General features: G+C 46.8%; 1 protein-coding gene across 1 annotated transcript; it reads left to right on the top strand.

Annotated features, from left to right (window-relative positions):
- Positions 1–13,208: 13,208 nt before the first annotated feature.
- LOC311035950 (eukaryotic peptide chain release factor subunit 1-like) lies at positions 13,209–14,570 on the top strand (the record flags this gene model as incomplete). Its single annotated transcript, XM_084044465.1, has 1 exon — positions 13,209–14,570. One exon carries the CDS (start codon positions 13,209–13,211, stop codon positions 14,568–14,570), a length of 1,362 nt encoding a protein of 453 aa, XP_083900591.1.
- Between the last annotated feature and the right edge of the window lie 2,550 nt (positions 14,571–17,120).

The following is a 17,120-nucleotide window of genomic DNA, read 5'->3' as shown; positions in this document are numbered from 1 at the left end:
ATCGGCTATTTTCAAATATTTTATTTTACTCAAGTATTTTTTTATGCTGGACCTTTACTACTATAATGCAGTATTGGTACTTTTACTTAATTAAGAATTTGAGACACCCCGGACACCAGTGCACGCTAGTTACTAGTTATGAAGCACACACTGTGTGTGTGTGTGTGTGTGTGTGTGTGTGTGTGTGTGTGTGTGTGTGTGTGTGTGTGTGTGTGTGTGTGTTTGTGTTTGTGTTTGTGTGTGTGTGTGTGTGTGTGTGTGTGTGTGTGTGTGTGTGTGTGTGTGTGTGTGTGTGTGTGTGTGTGTGTGTGCGCCCAAGTTACTTAGGCTATTATATTGTAAAAGTAGAGATGTCAAAGTCAAAGCCATTAGAATTCAGCACCTCGGACAGCGCTCTCACACACTGTAACCTAAACACTAATCGACTAATCAACCAAATAGGCTTATATATATAAGAATACAATTTACATCTAGGAATGTTCTCAACAACCCCTCTATAGACCTGCTATTATCACTTGAATTAAAACAATATATAATTATTAATTATTTAGTTTTTTTTTTGGTTTTCACAATATATATATATTTTTTCAATTGTTTATTCCACGATTTTGTAATCCTTTTTTTCGCCCGGTGCCAATTTTCTAAGTGATCCTGGGCGCTACACTCCCCCCACCAGCCTAGGCCCAGGGTCGAATTCATGCCTCCTTCAATGCATGAGAGCCAACTGACCTTCTTGTCACCTGACAGGGGGGAGCTTCCCCGGTAGGACGTAGTAGCGTGGAAGGAACACGTTATTCCAACCATTTCCCTTCCCCTCCATCAGGCGCCCTGGCTGTCATGGGGGAGGCGGTATAGTGACCAGGATTACTACATGTTTTTGTGAGGGTATTAACTACCCTAGGAGACACGGGGGAGAACATGCAAACTCCACACAGAGTAGGCCCTTTCAGCCAACCCCACCCTGTTTTCACAAAGTTTGTGAAAATGTGCCTAAAAATAGTTCTGCCAGGATGCCGGGTTACATATCCATCACAGCTAAAAACTATAGTCTCTCCCCTAAGTGCCCATGGGCAAAGATGTCAAACCCTCTTCCTTCTCAATTCATCAAAAAAGCATCAGTGGATGAGAAGAGAGTCGGCTAAAAGAAAGAAGAAAAAAAACGCCTAAAATGTGTCAGATGTAGGTATAGTGTTTCTGGTCTCCTGTGGCGCTGGTGTGTGTGTGTGCGTGCCGGAAGATTCAGCAGCTCTACAAAAGTGAGTGTTTAAAGGTTAATCTTCTGCTACCCTCCAGGTCTTTTCAGAGCTTTTCTGCCCCTGCTGTTCTATGCCGCCGTTCCCCACCAAACCATATCTGCTGTTTAATTCATAAGTCAGTGATTAAACCTGGGCCTCTGTATTCATATCTCCCCCCCGGCCGCGGTGAGAGACACACAGAAGGGTCGCTGCAGGGTACACAGCAGATAGAGAGCCAAACCTACTGCCGGAATAAAAGCCTTTTTATCCTTTTTTTATACGCTTTGGTTTTTACGTCTCGTTTCTCTTCTTTTTTTAAAAGGGAAACTTCAGCGGATTTCGACCTAAGATGTGAGGAGATCATTGAGCGTGTGTGTGTGCGTGTGCGTGTGTGCGTGTGTGTGTGCGTGTGCGTGTGTGCGTGTGTGTGTCTGTGTATGTGTGTGTGTGTGTGTGTGTGTGTGTGTGTGTGTGTGTGTGTGTGTGCGTGTGCGTGAGAAGGCATTATCATGTTTTATTTCTCTGCGAAATGTTGACCTCAAACTCCTTTTTCGTGCCATCTTATATGGGTATATAAGCGGTGCATCAGTTAATCAAAGTAATCTATTTAAATGGTTATAAACAGGGCTGCACATAACCTTTTAGGTCTAGTACTCAGAAGAGCACCTGGAGATGTGACTTGGTGTGCATGGTCCCGCCCCGTTTTGTCAAGGGGGGGGGGGGGGGGGGGGGGGGGGGGTTCAGCACGGTGCCCACCGGACAGTTTTGTCCGGTGGGAAAAAAGGACGCTCTGCTTCTAAATTCCCCCGATTTTCGCCGTTTTTCTTTTCTCACGCTGTTAGGTAAAGCCCCAAGGTTGGTGCCCTGTGCTGCTGCGCTGATTTTATCCGCCAGATTGGGACGTTCACGGCATATTTTGCACCATTACGGTGCGTTCATCATCGGTGACGAGTGCCTCTAACAGCCGCTGCTGGCTGCGTGCACGTAGCGAGGCAATGCGAGGCGATGCGAGGCGACGCGAGGCAACACTCATACAATCACGTGCAGCATGCGTCCTCTACCCCTGCGCCTATTAGCTGTACATGGGGCCGACGGGTGCTTTAGCGTGATTGTGTGAGTGTGGCTTCAGGAAGTAAATTCCTAGCCTCGTTCTCCAAGCTTTTATTTTTTAGTTTTGCTAAAAAATAAAAGCTTGGAAATTCCTGTCCCAGCTGTTGGTACGCAAAAGAGCCTTGTGTCGTCTGATGTGGTGCGCATTTTTTATTTTGGGTGCGCATGCGCACCAGTTATGTGCACCCCTGGTTATAAAAACATCCTGCTACCATAATTGCCGGCCACATTCATGGAGTTATGGGGCGTGTATGGGGCCACTCTCCAAGCAGACACATGGCCCAGCTAACTCCACATTTTCCCCCAAAATTCCTCAATAACACCAGCTGCTTCCCATACCGTTACCGTACTTGAAGGATGTACAATTAATATGAAACGCATTATGCCCCAATACTTATGCAAATCACTTCGCCAGCTCACAATTTACTTCTGGATGGTTCTTATAACAGCCAATCATCATCATCTGCGACAAAAAACTGAGCACCTTCGTTGCCACATCCGTGAAACGGGCAAGAAACAAGCGCTGCCGTGGTCTATGCAAAAAAGCCCCAAAAGCGCGCCCAAATAAGCCCAAAATCGCTTATACAAAAGGCAGACCTGGCAACGCAGGCTACGCCAATCATGTGTGAGAGATCTACAGGCTATGGGGCAGAGACGCTATGTGCCACACACCGTATCTTAGCAACAACGAAAGCGCTAACTCTCATTGGTCGTGTCATGCTGAGGACAGTTTCCAGACAGCAGCCAGACGCACTGACGCAGCAACGGCTGGCCTCCGTGATACTTTCGGTTCTACTGTGTTAAGCTTTTGTTACATCATTGGTTCTCAAAGTGGGGTCCGGGGACCCCCAGGGGTACTTGAGGGAGTTCCAGGGGGTCCCAAGCTAAATGATGGATAGTTAGGAACCAAATGGACCCTTATGGGTCTGTAACTCAGAGAGTGTACAAATGTTTGCACACTCTCTGAGTTAAATTAACATTGTTTTTACAATATAAATTGGGGTCCCAGAGATAGAAAGGCCATTAAATGGGGGTCCATAGTGCATGTCAAACTGGGGGTCCTTGATATTAATGTACAGATATTAATAAACTACTCCGCAGTTCACCAATAATTCCCTCTGCAAGGGTGGTCGTCGTGTAGATACAGTGTAAACCACTCGACTGCAGGCGACACACTTAAATTCAGGCCACACCGTTAACTGACTTTCAGGTCAATTTATTTTTCACACACGCATTCACACAAAAACACACATGAGCTAAATACACTAAACTGGTACAGTATGGGTCACTTAGCCAGCCCGCGATCCCTACAACCGTTAGGTCACGTGAGCTTTAAGAGCTAAGGTAGCTTAAGTTAGCATGAGCTCCTCAGAGCTAGCAGCAGTAGGTAATTTAACTGTAAATAAAGAAAACAGAACACAAATATACCATCAATAACACAAAAACGTTGCTATATACATAAGCGATATACATAAATAACCCACCAGGGCTTATTACACAAATATATACACTTTTAAGCACAATAGACGTCAAACATAAATATACCATATAGAGGTATTATGGTTTTCAGTGCAAAACCCAACACCTCCCACTTGTGAGCTACTTATCAAAAGAACTAAGTAGGTCACACACAAACACTTCAGTCTCTTGTTAATAGTCCAATTGAGGTAGGCATTAAAGAATGATGAATGGAGGACACATAAGAAAAGAGTCCTTTAAAGTGACACTGGCACATTAACTTTAACTAACTATGGAGATCGGCACCACCACCTTTCTCCATACTGAGTGTAGGTAAACCCACGATCACTCAGCCGCCCCCCAGAGTACCCTCTAAGACTACAAAATCAAACCAGAAAAATCAAAGTCATTAAGTGTTTGGGTACCCCTGGTAAGGACTTATCACCTTCACTTTTGCTCTTCCACCGGAAGCAAGACCACCAGCCTTCTCACGTCTCTGTGAAGGACGGTAGATGAGCATGGCACCTCGTCCTTTTTCACCCGGGACCAGCAGATGGGAGGACTCTGGCAAGTCCGCACCTTGACGTCACGGACAACGCCCTTGCCATCTGGAAACGCCTCGATGACTCGACCCAGCCGGAATCGACCTCGTAGAGCATTCTGGTCCGCCACCCACACCAGGTCCCCGACAGCAGCATTTCTGGTTGGAGCATGCCACTTCTGCCGAACGAACAGATGAGGACCCGCCAACTGGCTCCACCGCCTCCAGAACCGGTCCACCTCGATTTGGACTGCACGAAGACGACTGAATGGATAAGCGGGGAATTCAAAGCCTTGGGTGTCACCCCTGGGCCCAGCCCGCCCCAATAGTAGTGAGTTGGGCGTAATGACGTCCACAGACTCCTCTTGGACTTGAGCCCTGGCACCGATCGGTCTTTCGTTGGTTAGGTTAGCAGCCAGATAGAGGAGGGTCTGGAACACCAGAGTAGTTAAGTTCCCCTCCTCTCCAACGCTACTCAACGCCTTCTTCAGAACACGGACAGCCGCTTCTGCTGCCCCATTCCTATGTGGTGAGTCTGCAGGACTGAATTCCCACGCCCAGTCCGTTCCAGCCACAGCTGCCTTTCTCTGGACATCCTCCTTGTTAATGTCCGTCAGGAAGCTGTAGAGGTCCTCCAACGCAGGCCTAGCCCCCACAAAATTAGTTCCCTGGTCTGACCAAAGCCTCCTCGGATGGCCCCTTAGTGCAGTGAACCGCTGATATGTTCTGAGAAAGCCTTCAGTCGACAAGTCTTCCACCAAGTCTGCATGGATAGCCCTCGAGGCCATACAACTAAATACTACACCCCAGACCTTCTTCTTCGTCCTCCGCTTCACCACGTCTCGGACCATGTACGGACCGAACAAGTCCAGTGTCGTGTACTCAAAAGGAGATGCTGGGTTGGTGCGCACAGGGGGGAGATCGCCCATCACTTGGGTGTTTAACTTGGCTCTGGCCTTCCGACAATGTATACACAAGTCAATCACTCTGCGAGCGACTCTAGGTCCTTGCACCACCCAGGCTCTAGCCCTCACCCGAAGGAGAGTACCAGCGACACCTTCGTGGTTGACGCGATGAGCCTCTTCGGCAAGAAAGGTGCTGATTGGCGTATCGTAGGGGATCAACGGAACCCCAGACCTCTCCTCTTCTACAGACTGAATGCGACCGTAGCACAGCAAGAGGCCTGTTGTATTGTCCTTGTTCACAACGAGTCGGTTCAGAGTAGTCGTGGGGAAGGACACACCTGACTGAGCAGCGAGGCATAAGTCCTGGAATGCAGTCTCGCGCTCCCCGACTGTGAGCACCGCCTCCCACTGTTCCCGCTTGCCGGTCCCGCCGGCCAACCAGGAGAGCACCGCTCTGCGGATGTAACCCACAGCCCCACATAGTTTGGTCAAGCTGCTGAACCTTGAAAGGTCCACTTGGTCCACGAGAGCCGACCCCCACAGCCTCTTTACACTGTTGACGTTAGTGGTTGTTGAAGAAGACCCTGCAGTTGTACCTGGCAGGGAACTTTGGACACTGACTGGTGGAGACCCATCTGGAGCAGCCAACTTCCTTTCTTTATATTCCCTGTAACATTTCTTCATTTCAGCCATGTGTTTATCGTGAACAAAGGGTTTCCACTCTTGCATACACTCTTCCAGGCTTACTACCTTGCGATCCAGAGCATCACGAATCACTGTGTACTCATTCAGCGGCACTTCTTCCTCTTGGGTAGTTTCGCTCTCAAGTTGTTCGATTATCTTTTTGACATCGTCTCTGGTAGCATAGAAGTCAGTAGCGACCTCTTTGTCCCACAAAGCGGTACTTATCTTGCTGCAAATGTCAACATACTCCGAAGTACTGACATCCAACTTCCCCCTCACTTCTTTTATGTCCTCTGCCAAAGTAGTAGGATCCGATTCTTCCATCATGGCACAGAACGTAAAACTAGTGTCCATAACCGTATCATACTCAAGCCCCAGTGCAACATGTTCAGCCTGTAGATCACTCACTCTTAGAATCTTAAACTTGTGCGAAACAGCTTTGACCCGCTTGGAAAATGCAGAAAATGCTGTTTCACATCTCTTTTTACAGTCCTCTAATGCCTCACCAGACATGATGACGTTTGGGTTTAACACTTGTTATGGGGAGTAAACGGAACTAGGAACTAAAAAAGTCAATGCTCGTTTCCACCGGACGGATTTAGCGGACGTACTTCCGGTTCCGGTTTAGTGGATGTACTTCCTGTTTACCTCCGTGTTGACCCGGAAATGGCGGTAGAACGTCTTCCGGTTCCGGTTCACCGTTGTAGCATTAGCACATTAGCTTAGCAATTAGCTTGGTAGCAGTTGTTATAAACAGCGTGGGTACGTTAGCTTGTAGCAACAACAAACAGTTCTGTAGCCAGGATTAGCTTCTTAGCAAGGTTTAGCTTTGTAGCAAATAGCTTAGCATGTCAACAAAGTCTATCCATCGTCTTTTTAGCTGATAGCAATGTCAAATCCAACAGCGTGGCTCATCTATAGTGTCCAACGCTGATAACCAGTCTCATGCAAAATCACACAATAGCACACATTTATTGATGATTAATGCTTGGTTCCTCCCGAGCACGTCCTCCACTCGGATGGGGCTGCGACGTTAGCTCGTTAACGGCAGCGGCGCACCTCCCGTGGCGTCGCTCCTCCGTTCTTTCGACGCAGACCTCCCTCACGTCCTGCAGCGGGTTGGTTTGGCGTCGAGTAAAGACGACGTTGCCTTGCTTCACGATGCGGGGCTGGTGGCGTCGTCCTCGTCGACACGGCCCAACCACCGTCCTTTGTTGTGAGGCTAATGGCGTCGTGTTTTGGTCTAATATAACACCGTTCTGCCGTGCTTCCCTCGTCGCACGGGCTGGCCAGTGTTAAATTACTGTACAGATATTAATAAACTACTCCGCAGTTCACCAATAATTCCCTCTGCAAGGGTGGTCGTCGTGTAGATACAGTGTAAACCACTCGACTGCAGGCGACACACTTAAATTCAGGCCACACCGTTAACTGACTTTCAGGTCAATTTATTTTTCACACACGCATTCACACAAAAACACACATGAGCTAAATACACTAAACTGGTACAGTATGGGTCACTTAGCCAGCCCGCGATCCCTACAACCGTTAGGTCACGTGAGCTTTAAGAGCTAAGGTAGCTTAAGTTAGCATGAGCTCCTCAGAGCTAGCAGCAGTAGCAGCAGCAGTAGGTAATTTAACTGTAAATAAAGAAAACAGAACACAAATATACCATCAATAACACAAAAACGTTGCTATATACATAAGCGATATACATAAATAACCCACCAGGGCTTATTACACAAATATATACACTTTTAAGCACAATAGACGTCAGCTCTTACCAGTGGACATCTACACGCGACAGATGTTTGGCTCCAACTAACGGACCAAACTCTGCAAAACAACAGCAACGCATGCGCACAAGGGGTTTAGCGAGCGCCCGGCACAAACACTAGAGGTCACTCTCGCATCACAAATATCAAACATAAATATACCATATAGAGGTATTATGGTTTTCAGTGCAAAACCCAACAATTAAAATGGTTGAGAATCACTGCTAGAGCCGTAAAAATCTTCTCTTATTGGGGTCCCTGGCTTATCTTTTCAAATGGGGGTCCGCGGGCTAATAAGTGTGTCAATTTGGGGGTCCTTCACATGAAAAAGTTTGAGAACCCCTGTGTTACATTACTGCTGCTTAAGGCCCCCCTGCATGCTACCAAATGAGGTGGTCACCCTAGCACCGTTAGTGACCGCCGAAACGGGCCTTTGGGTGGGCCCCACGAAGCAAAGTGGGGCCGAAGTTCTAGTATATATATAATTGACATGTGCAGCCTCATGAACTATTATCTCCTCACTACAGCACCACGCGCATTAGCTTCAAAATGTGTGAAGTTTCCCTTTAAAGTGTACTTTTCCCCCCTTCCCTCCTTTGACTCCTTTGAGCATGTCCTTATTTCGCCCGTCCTTCCTCTCCTCCTCCTCCTCTCAGCTCCTCTTTTATTCTCCTCTCTGTTACCTGAACTCCCTCTGACTGACTGACTGACTGACTGACTGACTGACTGACTGACTGACTGACTGACAGTGGTGTAAAGTAACTAAGTACTGTACTTAAGTGCAATTTTGAGGTATTTGTACTTTACTTGAATATTTCCAATTTCCAATACTTTTACTTCTACTCCACTACATCTCAGAGGCAAATATTGTACTTTTACTACACTACATTTACTTGAAACCTTCAGTTACTAGTTACTTTTCAGATATAAATTATGATATAATGAAACATACATTATCCACTTTAGCCCTAGTTTATACCTATAGGCTATTTGAAAATAGCAGATCTACAAGCTCACAACGCGTCGCATCGCGACGCGTTGTGAGCTTGTAGATCGGCTATTTTCAAATATTTAGTACTTTTACTTTTGGTACTTCAAGTACATTTTGATGCCAATACTTCTGGACTTTTACTTGTAACAGAATATTTTTATATTGCAGTATTGGTACTTTTACTTAAGTAAAGAGTTTGAGTACCTTTTCCACCACTGCTGACTGACTGACTGACTGACTGCTCTCTCTCTCTCTCTCTCTCTCTCTCTCTCTCTCTCTCTCTCTCTCTCTCTCTCTCTCAGCGTGTCGTCTGTCTGTCTCTCTTCCTCCTTCACACACGCTCTCTCTCAGAGATGATTACTCAGCACGATCAGCTGGCACGGCGACAGTGGAAAATGTGATAGTTTGTCAAATAAATCCCAAGCCCCACGCCTGAGTGTTTTTTACACTGCAGGGCCCAGAGAGAGAGAGAGAGAGAGAGAGAGAGAGAGAGAGAGAGAGAGACTTGGCCAGAGTCTCGGGCTAGCTCAGCTGGTATTAATCACAATAATTCAACAGGGAACAGTGTTATTGCAGTTTGAATCAGAAGTCGCTATATATTCCAATCTTGTTATAATGTCACCACTATTAGGAAGTGCTTGTTTTATCGCCGCGTGAATAGTGTGCCTTTTTATGCCATCAGACACGAAGGAAAGCTCTTTGAGTCCTGATACGTGATAATAGATGGATTCAAGTTGACAGAGGTTAAGTCAACCGGTGCGGGGCGCTTGGGTGGCACAGTGGTGGCAAAGTGCCTGCCCGCCATTGCGGGTCAGTGTGGGTCATGATGACCAAAAGGATAAGGTCGCGGATACAAGCAGTGTTTTCTCAGACGAGTGGCTGTCATCTCTGTTAGAGATGAGGGGTGAGAAGTTCAGTCATCTGATGGACAAGATGGATGGATGGATGGATGGAGATGTCGGGCAGAAACCTCATATCTCCATGTTAACACGTATGATTTCTTGTAAATTAATGCCCTACTTTTTGCCCTAAGTGGCATGCATAAAGTACCAACAGAAATTAGCCAATCTACTGTATAAGGTCATGCGATACGCTTTCTTGTACACTAAAAAATCACACCCAGTGTGAAGTGGGCGGTGTGTGGTCATCACAACATGACTCACTTAAAAAAAACATAAATGTTTTTCTTTTTTAAGTCCATACTGCTATTCATAGGGCTGCACATGTGTCATGTGTTTCGCAAGCCAATCACAGTCCTGAATTTGCAAAGTCAGCCAATCACATTACAGCTAGTGGTGATGACACTAGCTGTAATGTGATTGGCTGACTTTGCAAAAGTATACACGAATCCACGGCGCGCTGCCCTGCGCGCAGCCATTGCTGCGGTCTGAACGCTACGCGGACGTAAGACCGCAGAAATGGCGGCGCGCAGGGCAGCGCGCCGTGGATTCGTGTATAGATTTGCATTGACTGTGGAAGGGTTAGGGTTGTAGACTGCGTTGTAGACTATTGGCCAATCACGGTGCAGGATTGGTCAGTGTCCAAACCTCACTTATAGGGGGCGGTTACACCACCCCAAAAAGAAAATCCTGAAAAGTATGTTTTGGACACCTTACAGCAACGCTAAATGAATAAATAAACAAACAAACAAACGGGGGACTGGTAGGACCGCCTACATCATGTGTAGAGGACTGATTGGCCGTCGTTGTTAATGGTGGTTCATCAAAACCGCGGGACGGGCGGCGGAGTCTCACTGACAGCTGTCAATCAAAGAGGCTAGATGTCCCGATGCACAGATGGATCGTCGTCCTCTGGTCTCGTCGTCCCGTCTGTCATTCTGGCCCCCCTGTTCTGTTCTATCTAAAGCTGAGTGGGTGTTTTTCTTCCTTTTTTAGGCCGCCTGCCTGGGAAACAGAAGGACCTCGGTTCATGTCCCGGTCAAAGGTGCGATGGGTCGAAGTGCCCCTGAGCAACACACTTAACCCCTAGTCTCTTGGGGTGATAATGGCCGCTGGTCATGATGGGAGTTTCAAAAATATAGTTCACACACACATTATGTAGAGCGGTTATTTAACCCATTAAGACCGGGAACGCATCTGTGTCATTTTTATATTTCTTTGGGCTATTCAAAAATAGCAGATATACAAGCTTGTGGCGCGGCACCGAGTGCCGCGCCACAAGCTTGTAGATCTGCTATTGAAAAAACGTATGTTGCTATATATATATCAGGGGTTCTCAAACTTTTTCATGTCAAGGACCCCCAGAATTATGTATTTTAGGGTCATGGTGACATGATTAACTAGAGTTTGCAAATATGAAGTCTGTGCCTGCCAACGGCAACATTTCTTGTCAAACTCTGCCAAAGACGAGCGTTTGTGTTTACAGTGGTTTTCCACCAGGTGGCGCTGTTATCTACCGTATGCATGATGCTTTCACTGCCTGATCACGACAGACCCGGAATGGGCATAATTTAAAACAATTAAAGCTCATTTACTTCCTGATTCAACAGATGCAAATGGCCGCCGCTGTGCATGGATCGCCGTGATATTTTATTACTACGACAACCCTGTGCGTGTAATGAGGCGATCTCCGTGAGGACCGGGGTCACGGAGAATATTCCATGATTTTTCAAATGTACAGTAAAATCGCCGTTATGACGCCAGTCGTCTATATAGTTATACACATCAAATTGTGTAGTCTCTCTCTCTCTCTCTCTCTCTCTCTCTCTCTCTCTCTCTCTCGCTCTCTCTCCCCTCCCTTTCCATGTTCAATCCACAGAGCTTTATTAAATTGATAAGCATGGTGTCAGGCTGCCAGAGGGCAGAACCTACGACCACACACTGACCAACACACTGATAGCAGGGCTCAGGCCGCCAGGTGTCAAATTTCAATCAATCTAGCGCTGACATTTTGAACGGAATTAAAAGAACACTCTCCGTACTTTCTCTCTCTCCGCTCCGCTCTGTCCATCCATTCTGGCTCAGAGCTGAATCCATCACCTCCCACTCGCTGGTGTCTCTCTCAGTCTGCTTTCTGATCCCTCATCTCATCTCGTCTCGTTCCATCATGTCTCTTTAACTCAGAGTGTTAAAGTCAAAGTTAAATGAACACAGCAAGACACTAAACTGCTCCTCTAGAGCTCTAGTATAAGGCTCTGTGATTGGTTGGTTCAGCAGCAGTGGTGGAAAAAAAGTACTCAAATTCTTTTATAGTAAAAGTGCAGCACCAATACTGCAATATAGAAATGCTCAGTTACAAGTAAAAGTCCAGAATTGAAAATTGACTTGAGTAAAAGCACAAAAGTAATGGAATTAAAATGTACTTAAAGTACCAAAAGTAAAAGTACTAAAACGTTTGAAAATAGCCGATCTACAGTAATTGCTCCCGATGAGCAGGTTGGTGCCTTGCATGGTTTCCTCCGCCATCGGTGTATGAATGTGTGTGTGTGTGTGTGTGTGTGTGTGTGTGTGTGTGTGTGTGTGTGTGTGTGTGTGTGTGTGTGTGTGTGTGTGTGTGTGTGTGTGTGTGTGTGTGTGTGTGTGAATGGGTGAATGTAATGCACAATCTATGTAAAGCGCTTTGGATAAAAGCGCTATATAAATGCACCATTTACCATTTACTAATGTACCATAATATCATAATTTATATCTGAAAAAGAACTAGTAACTAAAGTTTTCAAATCATTGTAGTGGAGTAAAAGTACACTATTTGCCCCTGAGATGTAGTGCATTGGTTCTCAAAGTGGGGTACGGGGACCCCCAGGGGTCCTTGAGGGAGTTCCAGGGGGTCCCCAGCCAAATGATAGATAGTTATGAACCAAATTGACCCTTATGGGTCTGTAACTCTGAGAGTACCCCCAAATTGACACTTATTAGCCCGCGGACCCCCATTTGAAAAGATATGCCATAGGGACCTCCATAAGAGAAGATTTTTACGGCTCTAGCAGTGACCCTAACGGGTCCATTTGGTTCCATTTGTACACTCTCAGAGTTAAATTAACATTTTACAATATAAATTGGGGTCCCAGAGATAGAAATGTAAATTAAATGGGGGGCCGTAGCCCTATTGCATGTCAAACTGGGGGTCCTTGAAATTAAAATGGTAGAGAATCACTGCTAGAGCCGTAAAAATCTTCTCTTATGGAGGTCCCTATGGCATATCTTTTCAAATGGGGGTCCGCGGGCTAATAAGTGTCAATTTGGGGGTACTTGACATGAAAAAGTTTGAGAACCAATGATGTAGTGGAGTAGAAGTAAAAGTAATGGGAACTCCAGTAATGTAAAAATGTACAGTACTTGAGTCATTTTACTTAGTTACTTCACACCACTGCTCAGCAGCAGATTGAACCGGACACACACACCACACCCTCATAACGTGTTTCCGGTTCAAATTCCCATATATGGAGATCCATGATGTCATGAGTACACGCCCATATAATAACACCCACCCCCCCGGAGGCGGTGTTATTCGAAAGCAGGTGAACCGACCGACGAGATCGCAGCAGAAAAGATGGCGGACGACTCCCCCAGCGCGGCGGCCGACAGGAACGTAGAGATATGGAAAGTCAGGAAGCTGATCAAGAGCTTGGACGCCGCCCGCGGCAACGGCACCAGCATGATCTCCCTGATCACCCCGCCCAAGGACCAGATCCCCCGGGTGGCCAAGATGCTGGCCGACGAGTTCGGCACGGCCTCCAACATCAAGAGCCGCGTCAACCGGCTCTCCGTGCTCGGCGCCATCACCTCGGTGCAGCAGCGCCTGAAGCTCTACAACAAGGTCCCGCCCAACGGCCTGGTGGTGTACTGCGGCACCGTCGTGACGGAGGAAGGCAAGGAAAAGAAGGTCAACATCGACTTCGAGCCCTTCAAGGCCATCAACACCTCGCTGTACCTGTGCGACAACAAGTTCCACACGGAGCCGCTGACGGCGCTGCTCTCCGACGACTGCCGGTTCGGCTTCATCGTGATCGACGGCGGCGGCTCGCTGTTCGGCACGCTGCAGGGCAACGCCCGCGAGGTGCTGCACAGGTTCACCGTCGACCTGCCCAAGAAGCACGGCCGCGGAGGGCAGTCGGCGCTGCGCTTCTCCCGCCTGCGGATGGAGAAGAGACACAACTACGTCCGGAAGGTGGCCGAGGTGGCCTGCCAGCTCTTCGTGTCCAACGACAGGGTCAACGTGGCCGGCCTGGTCCTGGCCGGCTCCGCCGACTTCAAGACGGAGCTCAGCCAGTCGGACATGTTCGACCCGAGGCTGCAGGCCAAGGTGCTGAAGCTCGTGGACATCTCCACGGGCGGGGAGAACGGCTTCAACCAGGCCATCGAGCTCTCCGGCGAGGTCCTCACCAACGTGCGGTTCGTCCAGGAGAAGAAGCTCATCGGGCGCTACTTCGACGAGATCAACCAGGACACGGGGAGGTACTGCTTCGGGGTGGAGGAGACGCTGAAGGCCCTGGAGATGGGAGCGGTGGAGACCCTCATCGTCCACGAGAACCTGGACACCATGCGCTACGTTCTCCGCGTGCACAGCAGCAGCGCCGCGGAGGGCGACGGAGGAGCCGCCGGGGGGACCGACGAGAAGACCCTGTATTTGACGCCCAAGCAGGAGAAGGACACGTCCAACTTCACCGACAAGGAGACGGGGCAGGAACACGAGGTGGTGGAGGGCGCGCCCCTGCTGGAGTGGTTCGCCGACAGCTACAAGAAGTACGGAGCCACGATGGAGATCGTCACGGACCGGAGCCAGGAGGGCTCTCAGTTCGTTAAGGGCTTCGGAGGCGTCGGGGGTCTCCTCCGCTACAGGGTGGACTTCCAGGGCATGGAGTATGAAGGAGGAGAGGATGATGAGGATGTCTTTGATCTGGATGATTACTAGATGGGCCTTGGACTGATACTGAAGATGACCTAGCTGAACTGAATGCCACTGCGCTCACCCCGACAAGTGATGTATCGTTGCTGTCAGGGTAGAAACTTCATATCGCGTTTTGGAGCTTGTTGATCTGCTACTTTTGATGCTTTTGAATTTGAATCCTGCAAAGCAACAGTTGGCCATAATGAGGTTTTCACCCGACAGAGACTAAGGTTTCCCAAACTGATCTGCTCAACACCCAAAAGTTAATTATTAATTTGGGTTTGGAAATCAACGACTTGAAGGAGTAGTTAACCCAAAAATGACTTATTTTCTATCAATTACACAGGAATGCAACAAAAACATTCCCGTGTAATCAGGAATGCAACAAAAACAACTCATCTCCATGAATTCAAGGCTTCATGGGGTGTGTAATTGATAGAAAATAAGTCATGTTTTAAGTCCTATTTTGAAGTAGTGAAAGTGATATTTTTTAATATTTCTTTAAAGGCTAATGGATTTTTTTTTAAGTTTCTCAAATTATCTAGAAAAACATGTTTAAGTTCTCAAAAATAAAAATGATCTTAGAAAATAAAAAAATAAAAAAATCTGTGTGGGGAAGTGAATGGCCACCACTCACCCCTCCCCAAACTACACCGCTACAACGCTGTAGTGTCCTTGAGTGCAACAGTATCCGACTGTGGTTGTACTGGTCAGCTCCCAGTACAACAGTATCAGGCTGTGGTTGTACCGGTCAGCACCCGGGTTTTAAAGGCATAGTTCACCCAATAAAACTACTATTTTTCTATCGATTAGTCACCCCATGGAGACTTGAATTCATGGTTATTGTTTAGTTTTTGTCTCACTCAAGCCAATCATTTGATGACCAGCGGTTCCGGTAGGAGACACAAAGGAGACTCTGTGTCTCCTACCGGAAAACGCTGCCGGTCATCAAATTATTGGCTTAGGAATGCGACAAAAACAAAAAGATATCCATGAATTAAAGTCTCCATGGGGTGACTAATCGATAGGAGAAAAAGTAGTTTTTTTTGGGGTGAACTATCTCCTTAATGTGGGTGTCTATGTGAGCAGGGTGTTGCTGAAAATGAGCACTTGTGCTCAGCTACTATATCCTGGGTAAATAAAGAACTAAAAAAAAATCAATACAAACAAACACAAATAGAAGATGGCTGGACGCGAGGTAGAAGATAGCTACACATCAAATTGTGTTCTCTCTCTCTCTCTCTCTCTCTCTCTCTCTCTCTCGCCCAGTGTTGCCAGATTCTGTGAGAGAAACAAGCAACCAGGTCTAGGAAAACCAGCCCAAAAGAAGCGACTATGGGGCCACGTGAGCACTTTAACATAATGCATCAGCTATTTGAAAATAGCCGATCTACAAGCTCACAACGCGTCGCGATGCGACGCGTTGTGAGCTTGTAGATCGGCTGTTTTCAAATAAAACCTTGCGGGGAATTTATAATAAGCAGCAGGTCTGGCAACCGTGCTCTCGCCCCTCCCTTTCCATGTTCAATCCACAGAGCTTTATTAAGTTGATAAGCATCGTGTCTGGCTGCCAGAGGGCAGAACCTTACATCCACAATAACAGCAAAACACACTGACCCAAACACTGATAGCCGGGCACCAGGCTGCAGGTGTCAAATTTCAATCAATCTATAGCACTGACATTTATTTTAACCCATTAAGAACCGGGAAAACACTCTGTCATTTTAGAATTTAACCACTTTAACCATTACCTTATACTTTGGCTATTCAAAAAATAGCAGATATATACAAGCTCATAGCGCGGCACCGAGTGCCGTGCTATGAGCTTGTAGATCTGCATTTTTTGTTTTTTTAATCATGAAAATGTGTGCAAATCTTTGAACATATATATTTTTTTAAAGCGAACATTTGTAACTCAAATCTTTGCTTCTGTGGGATTCTATACATGTCCTCTAAATCCTAACAGTTTTTGGGGCGGTGTAACCGCCCCCTATAAGTGAGGTTTGGACACTGACCAATCCTGCACCGTGATTGGCCAATAGTCTACAACGCAGTCTACAACGCTAACCCTTCCACAGTCAATGCAAATCTATACTTTTGCAAAGTCAGCCAATCACATTACAGCTAGTGTCATCACCACTAGCTGTAATGTGATTGGCTGACTTTGCAAATTCAGGACTGTGATTGGCTAGCGAAACACATGACACATGTGCAGCCCTATGAATAGCAGTATGGACTTTTTTTAAGTGAATCACTTCCATCACTGTGATGACCACTGTGACCACACCGCCCACTTCACACTGGGTGTGATTTTTTTTTAACAAAATGATTGCTGTAATCAGTGGTTCTCAAACTTTTTTCATGTCAAGGACCTCCCGAAATCATAATGTATTTGACCGCGGGCCCCCATCTCAAATTATGTGAACCCCCAAAAGCAAACATTTGAGTTCAAAATGTTTGCTTTAATATATGTAGGCCTACAGTATTTATATATATTCAAAGATTTGCACAAATTGTCACAATTTTTCCAATAGCCAAAGTATAAAATAATGGTTGAAGTGGTTACACAGATGC

This window comes from Gymnoscopelus microlampas, assembly GCF_963454915.1.
Source record: "Gymnoscopelus microlampas genome assembly, chromosome: 20".
Lineage (NCBI taxonomy): Eukaryota > Metazoa > Chordata > Actinopteri > Myctophiformes > Myctophidae > Gymnoscopelus > Gymnoscopelus microlampas.
Note: the sequence above shows the minus strand (reverse complement) of the source record. Positions and strands in the feature narration are given on the sequence as shown.